This window comes from Fusarium falciforme, chromosome 8 (assembly GCF_026873545.1).
Source record: "Fusarium falciforme chromosome 8, complete sequence".
Classification (NCBI taxonomy): domain Eukaryota; kingdom Fungi; phylum Ascomycota; class Sordariomycetes; order Hypocreales; family Nectriaceae; genus Fusarium; species Fusarium falciforme.
The window spans coordinates 726353-746960 of record NC_070551.1 but is presented as its reverse complement, the minus strand read 5'-3'; the positions used below and the strand labels follow the sequence as shown (position 1 = coordinate 746960).

Below are 20608 nucleotides of genomic sequence, written 5' to 3'. Positions count from 1 at the left end.
CGCTGATCTTCGCATTACGAGTGCGACGCCTTACCATTTGGCCAACAGGGCTAGTGGTTTGCTTGGATGACCGAGGGGCTTGGGCAAAGGTGTTATGAGGGCTGGCCGTGGAGCTCTGACGCGAGGTTTGTGCAACACAACGAGGAATATTGGCCAAGAGAGTGAGAGTGAACGCTGCATTCGCTTCTAAAGTGATATGAGTCGTGCAAGGTGATTCAGTCATCACCATGACAATCGCTGATACGCGCCCAAGTGACACAGCCCAACCAATGTCCCAGACACCCACCGGACTCCTCTAACCCAGCCAGTTCATCTCTCATATCCCTTCAATCTAAAATCTAGATTGCTGTTCCATGATCATTAACATCATCTTGCACTGCCCCAGGCTTACAATCGCATCCTAGAGCACGCTTCATGGTCTCAAAGTCGCCCTCATGCTCATTAAGCATAGCGAGAGCCCGCTTCGCCACAGCAATCTTGGCGTAACGTCCACTCTTGGCCGTCGCGTTGGCAATGACCTTCTGGTGTACCATAAATACAGCCACCACATCGCTCTCTGTCAGGGCAGCGATACCCTCCTCCACACCGCAAGGAACATTCTCCGCGCTGACACGCCAGTTAGTGCAGCCTAGATCTTGCTGCATCTTCTTGGATAGATACGTGACAGGATGCTTGTTAGCAAACGAATCATATAGTGCCATGTCCTCAAAGTACGGCTCGATGAAGCATGTAAAGAAGTTGCGGACAACCGTGTAGTCGTAGTTGGCGTCGACAAACATGGCGCCGACGAGAGCCTCCATGACATCAGCAAAGGCCTTGGGCGGCGCAGATGCCCTGAGCCAGAAATCTTTGCGCATCGCAGTCTTGTTCGCCTTGGCTTCTTGACGCGCGTCTTCTTCGACCAGTTCAAGCTCACTCGCATACGAACTTATCTGCCCGATCAATGAGGATGTAGTAGAGGTAAGATGCTTGTGCAGATCGAGCTTCACACAGAGACATCCAAGGAACTGGTTCGAAGCCATGGCCATCTTGTGCTCAGTTAGCCATTGAGGATCCGCCTGAGGGAACCGCTGGAACAGGTTATCGACAATGGCCATGTCCAGCAGGGCATCGCCTAGAAACTCGAGGCGTTGGTAGTTTGGCACGGGATCATAAGGCCAAGAAGGATGCTTGAATGCGCTCCGGAGAAGTGCTGGCCATTTGAAGCGGTATCCAACAGCATCGGCTACACAGTCGACCAGACGGCGCTGGTTAACGTTGGCATCGGCTTGTTGCCAGGCTGGAATCTTGAAGGCGGCAAAGTAATCCTCAAATTTCTCCATCTTGTGGTTCTTGCTCTTGACCATCCGCGTGACGGCCTTGACCGCCAGGTCCATACTGCCCTCTTTGCCAGAGAGGTAAGCAGCGCCGATGAGCGCTTCGCAGACGTCGGCAATGGACTTGTCGGCCAGATTGTGCCGCATCTCCGTCTTTGGTGCCTTTCCCTTCTTCAGCGGAAGATCAGGGTACCATGTACGTCTGTCAAACGCCTTAGATCGGATGTACTCGTGGAGCTTGCGGTCAACAGCGTGGTTGAAGAGATTCTGGTTGCAGATGAGAATCATGCGCTCAACGTGATATCCGCACTCGTCGCTCTCAGGAATGAGAGTAAAGAGAGAAATGGTTGTGGCCATCTTCAAAAACGAGTCACCGAGAAATTCTAATCGCTCGTAGTTGTTGCCCATGCCAGGCTGGAAGTTGACCTGCTCTTCATCGTGCTCCCCAGAATTATCACTGTCCTTTGTCATGGCCTCAAGAGCTAGTATAGGTGGGATAGGAAGATCCAGCATGACGCAAGCATCAAGGGTGATGAGGGCGGCATCGATGCGATGGATGATAGCCGGAAACGCCATGACCATAAAGGCCACGTCGAGGGGTATCTTACTCGTTAGCTACGGCTGATGAAGGTAGGGGATTGCTTACTGGCGAGACTTTAAGAGGCTCCAAGATCACAAAGCAATCATTGGTGACCTCCTCATCGACTTGGAATTCGTCCAAGTAGTTTCGTCGGAGCGATAGTAGCTGTGCCTTGACAACAGGTTGATCCTCTCTCCACTTGACCTTGAGACGAGTGTTGTAGTAGAGACTGTTGCTGTACTCCTTGATCGTGGGCTCCACCTGACGATACGATCGACTTCTCGACTCTGGCACTCCTTCGGGCGTGGGATCAGAAGGCTTCTTCGACTCGTCAATTCCTTTGATGACAAGCTTGCGTCCTCCATCGTAGGGGTCGGTGACAAACTTGTTTACAAAGAACTCTTTCGGGGCATTCTCCCAGGGGAGGCTGTCGTTCTTGGTGGCTTCGACAATACTCCAGTCAACGGCTTGGGAAACCGAGTTGTGGCCATCCTTGCAAGGAGCTAGAAAGTAAGGGAGCTGGTCGGCGTTGACATCATATTCTTTACTGAACACATCAGAAAAGACCTTGAGGGTGAATCTGGTGAGTGAGTCAATCTCCTCGGCAGCTAGCCTCAGAGGCTCTTCGGAAACTGTCAGTTTGGCCACAGACGAGCGCCCATTCCCAAAGAACAGGGGAACTCCTGGGAGCTCTGGAAGCTTCTTTCGCGAAAGAAGCATTAGTGGTCGACTAAGAAGGTCTTCTCCAACAGCTCCTGGATTGTCAAGCGTAATGACTGTCGCAAAGAGCTCCTTGCAGTCCCCAAGCGACTTCCAAACATCGGGTCTAAGTCGCATAGGGTACTCGGCTTTCTTGTTGGAGCTCACAGCAAGTCGAGCGTTCCGCATCCTGGGGATCGTCTTGCTCAGAGTGGGCTGAAGATGTCCGTCGATGTGTTTGTCCTTGATCAGCTTCACACAAGCCTCAAAGGCCGCAGAGTATTTAGCCAGTAGCTTGCTCCGCTGCGGAAATCCTGACATTGCCTTGAGGGGCGAGGCGTCTGGGAGGATGACATCGGCGATGAACTTTGGGCCAAGCTTGGTGACTGTGAATTCAACCTTGGAGGAAATTCCTGGCGTGATAGATGCAGCATACTTGGAGAGGACGTCCATGCTGTGAGCAAAGGTAAGTCGAGCCCCGGTCGAAGGTATCTCGTACACTTTCTGGACCAGCAGTTCATCTTGAACCGCGTCCACTACATCGTCTTCCAGCTTTCTATCGGCAGGAAGGGATAAACAGAACTTTTGTAACGCTGTAGAGTCTCTCTCGGCCTGCTTCAGGCTTCTGAGCTGTCCCAAATTGCCTTCCTCCAGCATGGTGGTGTATCTCGAGTTTGACTGTCTTGCCCGCCCTTTGGACTGTAGATACTGGATGACTGAGTTGTAGAGGTCGAAGCGGATCACGAGATCACAGTCCGGGACATCGATGCCCTCCTCGGCGACAGTAGTTGCAAAGAGACAGTTGATGCTACCTCGCTTGAACTTTTGAAGGGTCACAACTTGATCGCGATGTGACATGTTGCTGTGGGTTGACGAAGCTGATTGGGAACCAATCTATGGATGTTAGTTCTTGAACATGGCTACTTCTAAGAAACCTACCATGTAGTAGGCGACCATCCCCGGAATCCTCATTCCTTGCTGCTGATACAGGTCTGAAAGAAGCCAAGCCGTGTGTCTCTTCTCGACAAATACAATGCACCTTTTGGTGCCATCTCGCGTGAAGGCATGCAGCAAAATTTCGTGCAGCTTCTTCATCTTGGGAGATAGCTCAGGTGAAGATGGTTCAATCGGGGGGAGTTCACGCTTCTTGACAATGTCTCGGACACGTCGAACAGCCTCTGTTGCGTGGTCTGCCTGGTTTGTCGCAAAGTCCCTAGAAAAGTCGCGATCAGTCCTGGCCACAAGCCGCTTGGTCTCATTGTCAGTGAGTAGAAGGATCCAGTATCGATCGGCACACCAGCTTCCAAGTGTTGATGCAGCTTCCTTGGTGAATTCGAGCGATGCCTTGAACTGTGAATTACGGAGGACTTGGGCCCGTATCAAGTCCCACAGCTGCGTCTTTGCATCTTCTGGAAACTCCAGTGACTCGTAGTTGACTCGCTCTTCGACTTGCTTTTGTTGGCACATGGCTTCCATCAACACTTCGTTGGAAACAGTAGCAATCTCGCTGCAAAGAAAAGTTTCCAGCTCGAGGGCAGCTGCTTTCACGTCCTTTGTCTGCGAGTCAACAGGCGAAGCAGTCATACCGAGAATTCTTGGTCGCTCTCCCTGGTAGCGGATGTAGTGATTTCTCATGATGCGGGCATATGGGTGATCCTTTTTGGCATGATGCGCCTCGTCAAAGATGAGGAGGTTGATCTGCGACATCTTGATGAACCCATCGTTAAGGCAGTCCATCAGGATCTGGGCCGTACAGACAACAACCATGTTCTCACTAAACTGTTGATCCCAGTACTGCTTCTTCCTCACCATGCCCTTCATGTTGCCCCAAAACTTGGTGATGGGGTGCTCCCCAAGGTTGCAGTTGAGAACGGCATATTGTTGGTAGCAGAGGGCAACCTTTTCGACCAGGAAGAAGGCGACTTTCTTGGGCTTTCCGATAGCTCGATCCTCCACTTCCTGCTCGAGGTAATGTCGAAGAAGCAACGCGGCGATGAGTGTTTTGCCAGTACCTGCCACTGTCAGCGGGCTCACGACGCAGAGCAGGGAACTTACCCGTGGGCAGAACCACAATGGTGTTCTTCTGCTTGGCCCGCTCAAAGAGCTCGATCTGATACTCTCGAGGTGTAGCGATGATCTTTCTGCTCTCGCTCGTCTTGATGAGGTGCGCGACCGACTGATAATTGGGGTCGTTGAGAGCGGCAGCCGAAGACCTGGTGACCTCGCGCTGGTTCTGGCTCACCCACTCTTTCAGGGCAGCAGAGTCCTGGCGCTTCTTCTCACTGATTTTCCGAGGCTTCTCGGGATTGATGACAAGTCGATAGATATCATCTTCGTCATCGGTGTCGATGTGCTCAGGCCCGGCGCCTTCTTCCTGGGATGGTGCTGTCTCTTCACCTGTCGCATCAGGACGTCCCTGGGTTTCGGTATGACTTGAATGATGCTCTTTCAATAGATCTGAATCGTGGGATACGCCACTGAACGTTGCGCCCGATGGTAGTGGCCTGATAGGCAGGGCGCCGGCACCCATGTCCACGACCATCTTGAACGGCAGGCGTCGTCACAGATGTCGCACCAACCGTTCCACGCAGCGCAAGACTCTTTTTGAGAACAATATTGGCCAGTGAAAAATGCTGTGACGATATTCAAGCTGCTTTGCCAGGTGAAGATGGTGGAAAAGGAAAGAAGGCTGAGATGGAAAGTGAGGTTGAAAAGTGCGGGTAGATGCGTTAGTGTGACGGGCTGCGAGGCCGGCAGTGGTAAGAGCTGCACAATCAATCAGTGTCAATTCTACACAGGCCCAGGAATGTTTGCAAAAGTTTTGGTTCGGTTGATCCCGTGTGCGTTTTCATGTGAAATTCCGCTACGCCAAGCAAACAGATATTGGTGTTTGTCAACGCCAACGCAGTTAGTGGAAGCCAAGGTTCAGATCGACACGGGGATTTAAAGATCGTATCACGATACCCGGCTTTAATTAATATCCCAAACACTTTTAGCTGACAGCGAGATGAGACACATTAAGATACTGGTATGTCCCCCCTAAGGCTAGCTGTATGTATTATAAAAGAAGTAAATAAAAGAGATCTGAAGTACTACTTTATTATCATAAAGTAGAGAAAGGACTGCAAGTAGGTGGCCAGACCCTCGTCGCACCATGTGATGCCAGGTCGGCCTCCCGGCTTGTGACACCACCGCACGCAGCCCACCCGTCGCTTGGACGAGTTGAGTTTATCACTTGCAGGAATACCTTGGGACTAACCGTTATCATCAGATCCCATATATGTCAGTGGCGCTTTTCCAGGCATTTCCTTGCCCTTGATATTGAGCTTTCTCTACGGTCGCCTGTCACCTTTTAAAATCATCATTCACGCAAGCACCGCACCCGGAACATTCAGAGATTGTATCAAGCAAATTCCAAAACTATCTTTTTTGTCCCATTTAACTGTTCATGCTCGCCATGCTCCATGATTCCTTGTAGTTGTGCGCCATCATGTCGCTCCCAGTACGTGCGAGGCCTTATTTGCCCAAAACAAATCCATTCTCCCATGTAAGCAGTCGCTAAGAGACCCCAGACCCATTGCCATTTCAAATGTGGATGAAAAAGTCAGACTCACTTCCAATTGTATTGTTCGTAAAGAAACCAGCGCAATGGACTCCAAATGATGCGCCCATCAATCCCAAGTTACTCGCCCCAGCCCCTCCAAGGGGGTTGGACAAGACCTCCCAGAGCTACGGTGTCAACCTAAAGCCCAGGGATGCCAGTTGAGCCAAACAGCTTGTCCATCATGATTTGAGTCAAGCAATTGGCCAGTTGCTGGTCGGCCTCTGGCTGCAGCTCAGAGGCCAACTCCCTGGTGAGCTGCTGGGTAATCTGCTGGATGACCTGTTGGGCCATCTTGGAGGCCATCTGTTCAGCCAGGGTGTCGATGACTCGCTGGGCAATATTGCTGAGCCCAGAGTTTTCGGTGCTTCCGAAAATCTCCTCGGAGAGAAATTGGGTCATCTCATCTTTGATCCGTGGCTGTAGGCCCTCGGTTCGCTGGGCGACTTGTTGGCTGACAATCTCGGCCACCTTCTCGTTGAAAGTCTTCTTCCATAGCTCGTGGATGCGATCTAGGTCCTCGCCGAATGTGGCCTTTTGAAGGTCACTGTTTGGCATCGCTTCAGACTCGGTTGGGTGGCTTTGATCACTCGAGGTACACCGTCGCTTCTGAGTGTGTTCACCGCATGAAGAGTCTTCCTCCTCCTCGTCGGACTTGCTCCGTTTTGGAAGGCTCTTGGGAGCGCCAATTGACTCATCTGAGCGCCCGTTGCTTTCGATAGATGCGTCGGTTGCCTTCTCGCGGTGATGGTCACTCTCGCCGACTGGGCCCTGCTCTGAAGCCACCTTGTTCGTGTCATCATTCGAAGTCGGACTGGAATCGCTAGTGCTTGAGTTGACGTGCTGAGTGCTGTCATCAGGAGCGATGCCGGCGGCAGCATCAAGGTTTGAGGGGGGCAAGACGAGATTCTCACGGGAAGGCGAGCCACCGTCTCGGTCAGGCGTGAGAGTGTGCGCCTTTGCCTCTTTCTTTACCTTTCTCGAGGCATAGTCCGGAGGGGGTGAGTCATCGCTCTCATCAACACTCGTCTCATCATCGGAATCGGTTCCAGAGTCTGTAATCTCATCGCTCTCGCCAGTTGATGCCTGATTGCCGGTAGAGCGGTTGTCCGTCGAGCCCGTTTCAGGTCGAAGAGAACTACCTGGGCCACGGTCACCCAAGCTTGTCCAGCTAGGAGGTCGTGGAGGGAATGTAGGAGGAACGTTTTCGCGGAGAACATCCACATCTGGGTATCGTTGTCTGATCAACTTGCATGCATCGCCTCCTCGAAAGTTGAGGCGCTTCAGCCGGGCCTTCGAGTCCGTTAAGTCCTGGTGAACGTCGTAGTAGATGACTCGTAGGACGAGCCACAGACCCCAATCAAAGTCCCGCTTGCTACAATTAACGGATGCCTTGTAGAGGAGGTGGGCGCTGGGGCTTTTGGCGTTGCTCTTGGTGATGGCAGTTTTGAAGGTGGCGCTGACGAAGGAAAACTTGATGTCGTCGGGGTACTTCCACCAGTTATCTCTCCAGATAGATCTCAGGCGGGTGGTTATGGCGTGGTTATCGCCCTCGTCGTTGAGGTGAAGCAGCCGCACGCTCCACTGATCCTGGATCTCCTCGGGGGAGGGATGAGGCGTGAAGGTGTAGTCGGCGTTAGTAGTCATGGCCGGCCGGGTGAGTAAAGTCAAGCGACCGGGAGAATTGAATGCACAAGAAGCAGCTGCGTGATGGCTGATGGTCTGTATGAGTTGATGTTTGCCAGTGTTGAGGGGGAGAATTGTTCGTGTCGCGTTGGTAACAGGATCTCCTAGCTAACTCTGAAGGCTGTCCTACAAAGGCTTAACGTGAGACGAACCCAGAAATATCCTGAAGGGCAATTCCGATTGTTCTCGATTGGGTGCTGTGCTGGTGGTTGATGTTGACGGATGGCAGGCGAGAAGCGTGAGAGAAGAGGCGAAAGAGATCAGGGTGGAAGGGGAAGACATAGGTCGAAAGAGGATGTTTACCTAAAGCACTGATTCCCGAAAAAAAATATATCACAAGACTCCAAAGAACCCCTTGAGTATTAGAAAGGCGCAAGTAGGTGATCGGGTCTCGTGCTGTGCTGATAGCAGCATCAGACTTGTACTCAAGTTCCAAATCTTCACCACAGTCAATCTCGATCCCGTCATCTCGTCTTCGAAGTTCAGTCTCACAGCTTCTGTACAATCTTTCAGTGCAAGATGAAAAGTAATGACTCCTGACATGAATGCTCATGGGATCTTGGACATCGAGCAGCTTTTGATCTGGTAGGATGGGCAGATATGCTTGAGAGAAGAATTGACAGACACTGCCCTTGAACCCGAATGAGCTAAGAAAAACAGAAGGCAATGGACGATACTTATTTTAATTTGACGCCATTTTTACTTTGACGACTGGCAATTGTGTCTTCACATCCCGTACCAACGGTCCAGAGATGAGAAGCGAGTCACCTTGACATTGCGTCACTGTTTTCGGTCCATTCATTTGTCTTCATCTTGAAGGCTTCTTCTATTCTCTTCAATCATCCTTAATCATTCTTTATTACTCCTACTCATCTGATCTCGACGGTAAGTTTGTTTGCCCCCATGGGCGTCACCATCCATGAACCGCCCAAGAATCGGTGACCATGTCCACAAACAAGGAAATGAGTCCCTAGACGAGTCATCAACCAAACAAAGAGAGCTTTGTTCATGCTCGAAGCAAATTTTCTTGCTTGATAACTTCGCAGCCTTGATCTAAGCAATTGAGCCAACTTGCATGCCACACCTGTGAGGGATAGCACAACGATGACGGGAATCTGCTGCTTCTCTGATAAGGGTGACTAGACTCTTTAAAGTTCACTTAAAGTCCCTTCTAGTCTTCACGGTGATATCAGGGTCAAGACTCACTTCAATGGTAGCCAGTAGTTTGTGAAATCACCTGTTCCTATCTTCACTGGACTTCCCAATGACCTGTAGCTACATGTAAGCAATCCATAATCATCAAGCTCATACAAACATCAAACAACAAAGCACAAAGACCCTTCACTCCGCATCCTTCATCTCACAATCCCCATCCTTATCCCTAACCTCAACCGCAAAGCAAGCAGCCTCCGCCTGCACCGCATACATGGCCCTATCCGCACACCCAGCAAACTCCACCCTCTCTGCATCCTGAGCCCCCTGCGCCTTCTGCGCACCCTCTATGTTTTCAAAAGCCGTCTGAAGTCGCTGAAGCTCGCTCAACTCGGCAGAGATGTCGATGGAGATTATCTTGCCCATTGAGGGCGGCTTGACGATGCGATCGGCTGTATGTGCGAATCGTGCGTGTGTGGAAATGGAAGCAAAGGTGGCCTCTTCAGCGCTCCAAGCGTAGTGAGTCATTTGGACTCTGTCTCGGGTGCTTGCAACGATTGAGTTGCGGTCGACTCCAAAAATGGGTGAGTTGCTCTTTGTCGTGCTCTCGGCGGGACTGGTCGGGGTATGTGAAGACGATTTGAGAACAATCTTGATTCGACTAGACGATGCTGGTCCGTTGTTTGTAATGTTGGAGGGCTCTTTCTGAACGGGTGTATCTGTGTTTGCAGTGCCTTGTGCTTCGGTGATTTCGGAATTGCTCTCTTTATGGGCTTCGAGAGCAGAATGCCCATCCTTTGGGCCTTCGTCTCCGTTTCCCTCTGCCACAATCGCCTCACTGCTCTTCTTCTCAATGTCTTTGACGGTTGGCTTCCTCTGTCTTCCACCGTCAATCGCCTTTCTGGATCTCTTCTTCCGATCACCTCGTTTGGGACAGTATGCCGTATCCTTTTCGGCCTCTGGGAGAACGAGATCATAGCCTCCCTCCCAATCTTCCGCAAGGATCTCCGACGACGACTGCTTCTTGCGACTGCGATTGTGGCTGGTGGAACTTCTTCTCACAGTGGTGGATTTCTTGGTCAAGTAGTGAGCAAAGTGGGTATCGAGGTGGTGACGAAGTTGAACAGATGGTGCCAGTTCGGAAAGGTCTTGGGTAGTATTGGTGGTGTCCGGGAAGCCTCCAAGCATGGCCAGTCGGTATTCGAGTAGTGTCGAAACACTCGGGGTTGCAAACATCTCGCAGTCGGCGTCTTCTTCGTCGACAAATGAACCATTATCGCTGAGCTGGTCAGCCTCCTCGACATCCATGCTCGAGGCCATGTATTCGTCATACGCCTTCCGGTACCAAGCAGAGTTGGAGAGGTTCTTGGCTGAGCCTTGGTGAGGGTCTTCTTGGGGAGAGCTGTTTGCGTGATGAGCTGCAGCTGCCTCACACTGATGAACCCGTCCGTTCGTCACTGTCTGTCTGCCGTTCGTGACCGGACGGTGACTTACGTTTGGCATACCTCGAGCTGCCATACTCCCAGTTGCACCAGCCTCATGGCGAGCGCACTCGACAATGATGTCCGCGTATGCTTGAAGAGTACGGGGTCCCAGTTGAACGTAAGCCCCCCGAGGCCAGCAGGCCTCTCTGCACGGAACCCAGTCGCGCCCCTCTTCCAGCAGAGAATTGGCAAAGCATCCGGGGACATGTCTGTATGCCCGGGGGTGCCGCCGGCAGAACGCGAAATTTAGGAAATGTTCCTGCTTTTGGCATGGCTGGAATCCAAAAGGCCCTGGCAGGAAGGGCAGAGGTGGTAGGGGTTCTGGGGCGTGAAGGACGTTGCCGCCGTTGTTCGTAGTAGGTTGATCATGGGTGTTTGAGGTGGAAGAGGGTTGATCCTTAGGCTGATCAATAGCTGATCTGCTGCCTGTATGGGTCATGTCGGCCTTGTCGGGAGACAGGGTCTTCTCATCGTCATCTTGTGTCTCTTCTGAATCATAGTCTTCATTCAAGTCATAGTCAACGTTAAAGTCATTACCATCTCCCCCTTCCTTACGGTGCAAAGGCACACGCTGCCCAACAGCCTCGAAAAGAGGCGCAAACCTCCCTTGATACCGTAGTGGTGAATCATCCACAGGAACGTTGGTAGTTGGCGCAGCAGGTCGAACCTTCAACAACTCGGGCTTGGCCCAGCCCAGTTCGACGGCCTGGTGGATGATCTGCTTGTCGATACCGTCCTGGAAAATCTCCCACTCGATCCGCAGAGGCAAAAAGTCTTTGTAGGGTTCAGCGCAAAACAAACGAAACAAAGCAACCAAACCGTGCATCCTCCTCTCCTGCAAAAACAATACTCCGCGCTCCTCATCTTCTAGAGAAATGTTGTCCGTAAGAAGTGCCGGACGGTTATAGTGTAGAAGGGCCGGGACGGTGATCCTCTTCTCAAGTGCGTGCTCAAGCAAAGGCATGTGCGGGATCGTGATGGCATACTCCTCCCAAACACGCCACGCGTACTCCTCTCTCAGGTAGATCTCGAGAAACTCCTGGACCTGCTGACGCGACAGGCGCAAGATAAAGGTGACAACCTTGGCGAAGCGGTCCTCATCGTTCAGGATCCGGATGATGATCCACCTGACACCCCACGACAGATCTTCCTAGATCTGAGGCGGAGGCATGTTGGTCGAGAAGATGTCGGTGAATGTCGGGTTGCCGCCGGCGTTGAAGGTATCCCATGCGGCAAAGTCGACGTCCATGTCTTTGAGGATCTCCTTCCACTCTTCGTCGCTCAGCAAGCCGGGGGTTGGATCGGGAGCAGGAAGCTCTTGCAGGGGGGAGGGGAAGTTCTCCAGGGGAGCGGGGAGCTCCTTTGAGGGAGCAGGAAGATCTTGCGGAGGAGTAGGGAGACCTTGTGGGGGAGCAAGTATATCCTGAGGGAGAGTAAAGAGGTCCTCTGGAAGAGTAAAGAGATCCTGTGGGAGAGTCGAAAGATCTTGCGAGGGAGCGAGGAGACCTTGTGAGGGAGCAAAGAGATCTTGCGAAGGCAAAGCAAGGAGATCTTGAGCGGGTGGAGTAAGGAGAGCTTGCGATGAAGCAGGAAGATCTTGAGAGGGATCTAGTTGGTGTTAGCGAGGTAAACAAACATTGCATCGTGAGTGATTCGCTTACCAGAAGAAGAGGGAGGGAAAATATTCTCGAAATCAAAGATGTTGCCGTAATCAACACCCAAGGTCGTATCGGGATCGAAGTTGAGGTTCACACCATCGAAATCGAAAAGGCCAGTGCCGACATCTGGCAGAGGCACTGCTGGTTTGTCAGTGTCAGGGCACAAGCAAACAAGGTCAGTGATCCACTTACCAGGGGGGGCGGGAGGAGCAGCCTGGAAAATTGGCTGGCTTTGGGGAATAAAGTAGCCACTAGTAGGCTGTGTCGGTAGCTGCGCTGGTGGTATGTCAGTTTCAAGTCCAAGATTGAGTATTGGTGATTCACTTACAGCCAGGGGGAGAAAGCAGAGCAGCCGCCGCGTTGGGCTGGCTGCTCAAATTGAAAAAGCCGTTATCAAAATATTGCGGCTGGGCTAGTAACTTGTCAGTGTCGAGTCGAAAAATATTCAAGGTGGTTTCACTTACGAGGAGGAGGAGGGGAGATAAGCTGGGTTTGGGCGGTCCCAGTGACCGGTGGGATGCCAGAACTCTGGCCCTCACCGAGGAGGCATTGAGGTGGCGCTGTCTACTGTTAGCAAGTCTAATAAACCAAGTTTGAAGGTAGTGAACTTACGGGGAGGAAGAACGGAAAGGGACTGGGGTTGGACCCCAGGGACGGTGACGCCAGAAGTCTGGCCCTCATAAAGGAGGTACCGAGCTGGCACTGTTTACCATTAGCAAGTCTAACAAGCCAAGGTTGATAGTGATTCACTTACGAGGGGGGAAAGGTTGTTCGAACAGGGGGGTCTCAATCCCCTGAGGAGCGGCGGGCACTATTTTCTTGTTAGTCTCAAGCTCAACACAATAACACATTGAAAGAGTAAACTTACCGAAAGGAGGAGGGGGCACGGCAGTCCCCTGAGGAACTGCCGGCGCGGTCTGGACGGGGGTCTTAGCCCTCGCCGTCCTGTTGCCCCTCTTCTTCGTGACCCGGCCGGAGGCGACGGCGGGACGGGGAGCGGCGGTGGCCTTGGCCGCCTTCTTGGGCTTGGCCACCCGCTTCGGGATGACCTGGACGGAGCGCAGTCTCCCCGACGCCACGGCCTGGAAGGCGACCGAGGTCTGGTCAGCAAAGCTGACGGGAACGGGAACGTTGGTGGGATTCATCTCGACGGTTGTTGAAAAAAATGGGTTGACTGTTCTGTAAGATAGTGGTTAGCAATGGGATATCAAACAGTGATTCAATGGCACTGCTGATAGGGTGAAAAGAGGAGTCAAGAGTAGGAAAGAGTGTTCTAAACATGAAGCAAATAACAATCAAAGTAGAAAGAAAGACTCAACCAAGTGTTCAAGACAATCAAAGGAAGCCAAGACACTCGACTAGGTAACAAGACAGCCAAGTAATATCAAGCAAGTTGAAACAAAACCAAAGCAATGGAGAGGAAATCCAACTTACGAGATGAAAAATTGGTGATTTCGTTTGAAGAAAAGGAAGTAAGCTGGCTGATCGAGTGTAAGAGTGTGTGTGTGTATGAGGAAAGAAAGAAACAAGAGAACGAGAGAGGTCGTCCATTCTTTTATGTCTTAAAACTTGAGCATGGCAATCATCTTCACTCGGAGAACAACAGAATCAAACATTTCGCGATGTAAACAGAAATCACAGAAACCACAGCAACGAGAAAAGAAGTCATCGCCGTTGAAGAAGGTATATGCAAGGTGTCGCCGGTTACCGTTGGACGACTCAGACCGTCATTGGTCGACAATGTCTAAGCCATGCTCTTAAACCGTTTAGAATTCAGGGTCTTGCAGATTGTGACTCCCCCCCTGTATGCAGAGGACATTGTGGAGGATTAATTGAAAGTGTCCCCGTTGTTGTCTAGGCAATTGGCTTGATTGCCTCTCGTTGGGACGTTTAGAATGGGACACGAGGACATGTGAGGCCTTTGTTTCAAGGCAGCAACGGAATTGAGCATGAGTATTGTGAAACTGTAACTCAATTGATAAAACCGTAATTTAATTCCTTCACTGATGGTGATAGTCACTCCCCTTTCAAAGAATCAATGGGCTTGATTGCTTCATCAGATCCACAGGGTTTCAAAGAGACTGATTGTCCATTGTAAACTTGGTTCCTTTTACTCTATTCACTACCCATAAGACTCAATTGGGAAATGTCATCAAACCTCGATCTCGGAGCACGCGGCAGACTGACTACTTACATTATCAGATCCAAGAGCTGTCCAAGTCCGTCGACTGTCAAGTATCAATTCCTAAACTACGCACTCCTCTTTGCATAGATGATCCATCAGGGGGTGTCGTCACGTCCCAATTCCGCAAAACTCTGACAGTTGGTTACGTCGTCAAGTCCCAATTCCATCGAGAACTGTTGTTGTCTCCGTCGGCCGCAATATCAAAGACCACAAATGAAAGCAGCCATCGAGAACTGTAAACTGATCATGCTGTCAGATCTCGACATTCCATGGTCTTCTATCCTCCTGCCAGACACTTCTCTCATCCATATTCCTAAAACATCAAAAAGAGTCATCAGCTCAACGAAACGCAAAAACGCATCACCGTGACAACCTGATGCAACTCCATAAACTCAATAGCAAAAGAACACACATGACTTCATAGCCTTACAGACACCTTATCTAAGGTATACAGGGTATCAACAACAACACCGGACAAGACACCTATCCCCAACTCCTTCTTGACGCCATCAATGTCAACCCCAACCGAAAAATTACAACCTTGACCAGAATTTTCTCTCCCCGTGATTACATGTCCATGAAGGGCACAAACGCATCTCGCCCTTGAAACCGGTCGTGGTCCAAGGCAACAGCATCTCCTTGGTCAGAATTTCCCTGCGTCTCCATCACCTCGTCAATGTGGCGTTTTCCATGCCCCGCAATCTTGGCCTGTGAAGCAACCTGTGACCGCGCCCTCAGGATATCCTCCCAGCTCTGCAATTTTCGTTTGACGTCCTCGTCAAAGCAGCAGCAGAACCGCTGCACGGAAATAAACTGTATCGTCGTAATCATGTCTTTTCCGAAGAGCGCCATGATGTACGCCGCTGCCATGGCGGCTGACCGGTCGTTGCCCGTCTCGCATGCCACGAGAACCTTGCCCCGGCGGAACGTGGCGGGCTCAACGACCAGGCTGCCGTCCTTGCTTCTGCCCTGCGCTTGACTGTGGTAGATGGCGAGGAGGTGGTCGTTGACTGCTCGGATCGTGTTGGAAAACGAGCTAATCATATTGTCGTAGCCGTCCATGTCGACGTAGTGCACCACTATGCCCAATGTCTGAGCAACGTTTTCAATGCTCATGAGCTTCATGCCAGCCATGCGCGCATCCCGCGCAACCAGAACCATGGTGATACCCTCGCTCCTCAGAAACTCGCCATCGCGCGCGGCACTATTTGGCCCGAGATACAAGAAGTTGAGCAGCGGCTGAGCCTCCCTCCGCTGCTCGTATGACCAGTCCGAAGCGCGGTCGGTGGGGGCGTGGGTGACGTTCTGGGTGATGATGGCGACGTCCCTCGGGGTGAGCTGATGCGGATCGACGTTCTCGTACGAAGGGAGGAGACCCGGGATCGAATCTGCCCCTGTGCCGTGCGCCGTGGGGGGGATGTGGATGAATGGAGGGCTCGGAGGTCGAAAGGTGTAGGGAGCGGACGGGACCGCCATGTTTGCGACGGAGCGCGCGTCCTCCATCTATGGAGCTCCCCGTGTGAAAACTTGAAGGGGGTTTGTTTCTTTGCGGCGCCGTAGCGGACGAGGTGGTACAAAGAACGTCGTGGTCCCGAGAAGTTTGCAGAAGATGAAGTTGAGAAAAGGTGACGTTGTGCAAAGGGAGTGCCCACGAGTCAACTTAAGTCTGAGGTGCGGGCCGGTGCGCATTGGAGCCTGGTCTGCCTGCGCTCGTTGCAGTGCAGGCGGGCAGTTTATTTCAGGCGGGGCTCAGCTGACCGCTCGGTCAGGGTCCCACTCGCCGTCTTACAGGGGCCGGCTAATGACGTTAGTGGGGAACACTCATGAGCCCTACGAGCGATGGTCAGGGGTTCCCATCGAATGGAATGCTTCCATCATCAAACTCAAAGACAAACGCCAACCGTCAGCCACTCCATTTAGATCCAGGGGCACATCACTGTTTGCCTCTCCTTTGTTTGTTCGAGGCTCTGTATCAGAAATATTTCATCTTACGCCTTGTCATCTCAACCAACAGGATGTATCGACCAACACACAAACATGATGAAACGAGTGAGCCCAAGCGGAAATGAGCCGCCAATTTCTTCCCGTGAGCCCCTAGTTATCGTAGGTTCATTCATATTGTACAGGATAAGATGTTGATACACTCTACAATTACATACATGCATTGTCCAATATCGTTTGTTCATGTCCGCTTCTATGCATTTTTTTCATCATCCAAACAAACCCAAGCCAACGCCATGTTTCCCTCTTCTTGTTTGCATGTACACACACAGGACATCAGGGAGCTGATGCCGTGGCGGCAACCTCTTCCGACGACTGATGAGGTTCCCAGTGCTCGTCCTGATCCAGAGGTGGGTCGTCCATCTCCTGCTCGACGTCCTTGAGATCGCCCTCTCCGAGCACCTTGCGCGACAGCTTCTGCGACTGCGCCATGAGTCGCTTGTTCTGTCGGATGCTCTGGAGATCTGACTGAGTAAAGTCTAGCCTCTCCAGCGTGTCCACCAACTTCTGCTCAACAAGCGAGCGCACGTGGAAAGCCAGTGCCTGGTCACGGAACATGCCGCTGAAACGGTACGATAGCCAGACATACTGGTTGATAGCCACATGCAGCGACTCGAGCTTGTGGAGATAATCTATCGGCGTGCCTTTGAAGTTTCTGAGGTCAATGTCCAAGCTCTCAAGGGGAATCTCCTTGATGGACAACAAATCTCCACGCCCGTTCTCGGAAATGATGGTGGCGAGAGCTCGCAGGACCTCCATCGAGTTTTCAGCACGCTGCCACACCGGCAAGTGGCAGAGGGTAAGACGATCGTAGATGGTGAGTGGGATGTGCTGGATAGCATCGGCAATCTCGAGCTTATCTGACGAGATGCCGAGTCTAAAGTTCTTGCTCACCGACGCAAGCTCTCGAATGCGCATCAGGATAAAGGACAGCGGCGTGTCTTTGGGGAAGTATGTCGAAAAACGCTCGACAGCGGCTGCAGGAGGCGTAACATATGCGGTGTCAATATCGTCGACATTGGATTTGAACGCACGATGCACGTTCTTGAGATCCTGTCGGGCCATTGTTGTGACATAGCCAACTTTGCGGCCGTCATCAGCTCCATTGTCAGCTTCCGTAGCCTGTCGCGCAGTGCGGTATCGTCCAGCTCGGCCGCCAATCTGCTTCATTTCGGGGTATGTGAGGTGTCGGTTCTGGTTTCCATCAAACTTGGTGACCGAGTCGAGAATAACTCGTCGGATCTCAAGGTTGAGACCCATACCAATGGCATCACTAGCAACAATAAAGTCGTAGTCGTTGTTCGGATCATTGAAGAGAGCTGCCTGCTGAACGCGCACCTCGGGGGGTAGTGATCCGTAGATGATGGCGCATCTTCGTCCAGTGTGCTTCTCAATCGTCGTCTTCAGGGCGTGTAGGTTCATGCGGCTAAAGGCCACAATAGCATCACCCTTTTCAAGTCGGTTGTAGTCTTCGTCGATGGCCTCGCTCATGGTTTCGAGAGGGCTGAGACGTTCATATCGATGAACGATACACTCGTCGCCAATGGCTGCGCATATGCTCTGAATAAGTTTGACTGTTCGTTCCTCACCACAGAGGTGGACCTCCTTAGCCATGACACCTAGCAAGGCTGTTGTCCAACCACTGCCCCGATCAGGATCCGCAATCATCTGAATCTCGTCGATGACAGCAACGTCGTAGGGTTCGTTGACAGGGATCATCTCAACCGTGCAACTCGTAAAGTAGGTATCCGTGTCCTGTGGTATCCGCACCTCCTCTCCCGTCATCAGCGCACACGGCAGGCCCTTGGCCTGTAGACGCTGGTAGACCTCGTTGGCCAGCAGACGAAGCGGACCCGCATACACTCCTCGCTTGGAATTCTCCAGCGCCTTCAGGGCTCTATACGTCTTGCCCGAGTTGGTCGGTCCGACGTGAAGGTGAATAGTTCGCTGCATCGTCCTGGTCGCGGGGAACCACTCATACGGGAACCGAAAGTCCAGAAGCCGCTTGTGGCTCTCCTCCAAACCCTTGGAGAATCGCTGACGGATGAGGAACGACTGAAACGAGTACTGAAGCTCGTTGCTAAGACCCTTGACATCCTTCAAGATGAAGGCGTCGCGGAGGTTCCAGAACAGCGGGTTCCGGTCTCGTTGGGTGATGTTCTGCTCAGCCATGACAAACGCCTTTTCCAAGACATCCATGAACAGAGCGGCCTGTTTGTCGAGCTCATCCTCCCCGACGCCGGTGACAGAGACGCTGGACAGGGAAAACTTCTTGAGGACGGCCTCGAAGCGGTTAAAGACCGTCGATCGGAACATGGCATGGCGGCCAGTCCCAGACTTGAACGCCTCCCATTTCATCCTCGGCTTGTAACCCTTGCCATGGTTTGTCTAACAAGTGTAAGTCCTAAGTTCCTCTGCATCAAGTATGAAAAAGTCAACTCACTTGACTAGGCCGGAAGCCTTTGCCAGGTTTTTTCTGATATGGGTTTACAGACGCAGCTAGTAGGGCCTTGAGCTTGCCTCTGCTCATGGGATTTTTCTTGGGTGGCTCAGTCTTGGTCTTGGTCGCATCATCCCAGAGTCTCGGAGTCGTCGAGAGCGACCGCCGTGTTGCTGTTATGTGACATAGTGGAGGCCGCACAACCCCAGGTCGGAGCGGAAATCTCATGACGACGGCCTGACGAATAATCCAAACATGCTCCCTTGAAAGAAGCACTGGAAAATTGCCGGGGGATGCATTCAATTCGTCACCTCTGGCAGATGCGACTGAAATTTGCCATCATGAGAAGGCCTTCTCATAAAATTTCCAAAGATCCGGATCATCTGTTCCGCCGTGATCCGGTTCCAGTTCATCGAGTGGGGCTTCATGCTGATGACGCTCTGATACCTACTGTAGCTTGGTTCGAGAGCTTCGGAAGTTGTACATTTTGTTATCGCCAACATCCATCCCTATTTCTCCTTTCAACGCCTTTGATCTTCTGAAGCTCTCGCTTCCAGCTCCTGGCCCTTTCGGCAGATTGCCTGTGAATACCCTCCATTCTCATCGCTTGGGTGGTCCAGCAAACCCGCGTCCATCATGGCGTCGTCATCCACTCCAGCAACTCCTCTCCTCTAGTTCGTCCCCCTTCTCAACGGCAAGTAAACAATTCAACTGACCATCTCTAGCTCGTGCATCGCGCACAACACCACCATCCTCTCCGAGTGCACCACCTCGGCATCCTCGCAGGCGTCGTCCCTGGCCTCCCTCATCCTCCCCAAGATCGAGCACACCAACCCTCAGAAGCTCACCTACACGCACGGCCAGCACCAGATCCACTATGTCGCCGAAGCTCCCTCTGAGCACCCCGACTCCCCTTCAGCCGGCGGCCTGACGTTCCTCGTCATCGCCGACTCGTCGCTCGGCCGTAGGGTGCCGTTTGGCTTCCTGTTCGAGATCCGCAAGCGATTCTTCCAGCAGTTCCACGAGAGCAGCGACTTCTCCGACATGCCCAACTACGGCGCGGCGTCGTTCAACTCGGAGCTCAAGAACCTCATGGTGGACTACGGCACCACGAGCGGCGGCCGCGACGACGCCATCGGCAACGCGCGCCGCGAGATTGACGACGTGAGAGGCATCATGACAAAGAACATTGAGAGCCTTCTCGAGCGCGGCGAGCGCCTGGACCTGCTGGTGGACAAGACGGACCGTCTCGGGGGCAGCGCGCGAGAGTTCCGGGTGCGCAGCCGGGGTCTCAAGCGCAAGATGTGGTGGAAGAATGTCAAGCTCATGGGTCTGCTTGCGCTGGTGGTATTCCTCATCATCATGGCGATTGTCATTGCGGTCAAGAATGGGTCGAATTAACGCGCGCGCGACATTTTACCTGAGCTTTTTGAGCGTTGGGGCCGTTCCTTTGTATTTCCTTTGTTAACAACTTGTATTCCTATGGCGAACTGAGGACAAGAACCGAGGCGAAGGGTGTAATTATGCAACAAGGTCTTCTTTTTTGAATCAACTGATACCCAATTTGAATCTCGGCTGTCCTGTTTCCTCTCTTGTTGAATCGTCTGTATCCGTCGTGAAGCTGTCTCTGTCCAACTCGCCTAGTCTTTCACGTGCTGCTTCTTCCGCCCATATCTCACCCTCAAACTGGATCTCCATCCAGAAATAGTCGGAAAACCTCCAAACTTGGTCGCATGAATGATGCGCCGGGTATCATTGCATATCGCATCGCTTATCGAATAAACTTCGTCGCTCAATCGTGCTCCA

General features: G+C 52.1%; 6 protein-coding genes across 6 annotated transcripts; 1 reads left to right on the top strand and 5 right to left on the bottom strand.

Annotated features, from left to right (window-relative positions):
• Positions 1-338: 338 nt before the first annotated feature.
• On the bottom strand, positions 339-5137 carry NCS54_01006700 (Dicer-like protein 1; the record flags this gene model as incomplete). The annotated part of the gene is made up of 4 exons (XM_053155388.1): positions 339-1919; positions 1963-3489; positions 3535-4607; positions 4651-5137. The coding sequence occupies 4 exons, from the start codon at positions 5135-5137 to the stop codon at positions 339-341; spliced, it is 4668 nt and encodes a 1555-aa protein (XP_053011363.1).
• A 1200-nt stretch (positions 5138-6337) lies between these two features.
• NCS54_01006600 (Hypothetical protein) lies at positions 6338-7843 on the bottom strand (the record flags this gene model as incomplete). The annotated part of the gene is made up of 1 exon (XM_053155387.1): positions 6338-7843. The coding sequence occupies one exon, from the start codon at positions 7841-7843 to the stop codon at positions 6338-6340; it is 1506 nt and encodes a 501-aa protein (XP_053011362.1).
• Positions 7844-9223: 1380 nt separating this feature from the next.
• NCS54_01006500 (Hypothetical protein) lies at positions 9224-13321 on the bottom strand (the record flags this gene model as incomplete). The annotated part of the gene is made up of 10 exons (XM_053155386.1): positions 9224-10468; positions 10529-11668; positions 11732-12126; positions 12180-12314; positions 12369-12452; positions 12505-12588; positions 12641-12736; positions 12789-12878; positions 12931-12987; positions 13045-13321. The coding sequence occupies 10 exons, from the start codon at positions 13319-13321 to the stop codon at positions 9224-9226; spliced, it is 3603 nt and encodes a 1200-aa protein (XP_053011361.1).
• A 1607-nt stretch (positions 13322-14928) lies between these two features.
• On the bottom strand, positions 14929-15864 carry NCS54_01006400 (Tyrosine-protein phosphatase domain-containing protein; the record flags this gene model as incomplete). Its single annotated transcript, XM_053155385.1, has 1 exon — positions 14929-15864. One exon carries the CDS (start codon positions 15862-15864, stop codon positions 14929-14931), a length of 936 nt encoding a protein of 311 aa, XP_053011360.1.
• A 774-nt stretch (positions 15865-16638) lies between these two features.
• Positions 16639-19030, bottom strand: NCS54_01006300 (RNA helicase; the record flags this gene model as incomplete). Its single annotated transcript, XM_053155384.1, has 2 exons — positions 16639-18750; positions 18806-19030. The coding sequence occupies 2 exons, from the start codon at positions 19028-19030 to the stop codon at positions 16639-16641; spliced, it is 2337 nt and encodes a 778-aa protein (XP_053011359.1).
• A 408-nt stretch (positions 19031-19438) lies between these two features.
• Positions 19439-20203, top strand: NCS54_01006200 (Synaptobrevin-like protein YKT6; the record flags this gene model as incomplete). The annotated part of the gene is made up of 2 exons (XM_053155383.1): positions 19439-19476; positions 19528-20203. The coding sequence occupies 2 exons, from the start codon at positions 19439-19441 to the stop codon at positions 20201-20203; spliced, it is 714 nt and encodes a 237-aa protein (XP_053011358.1).
• Between the last annotated feature and the right edge of the window lie 405 nt (positions 20204-20608).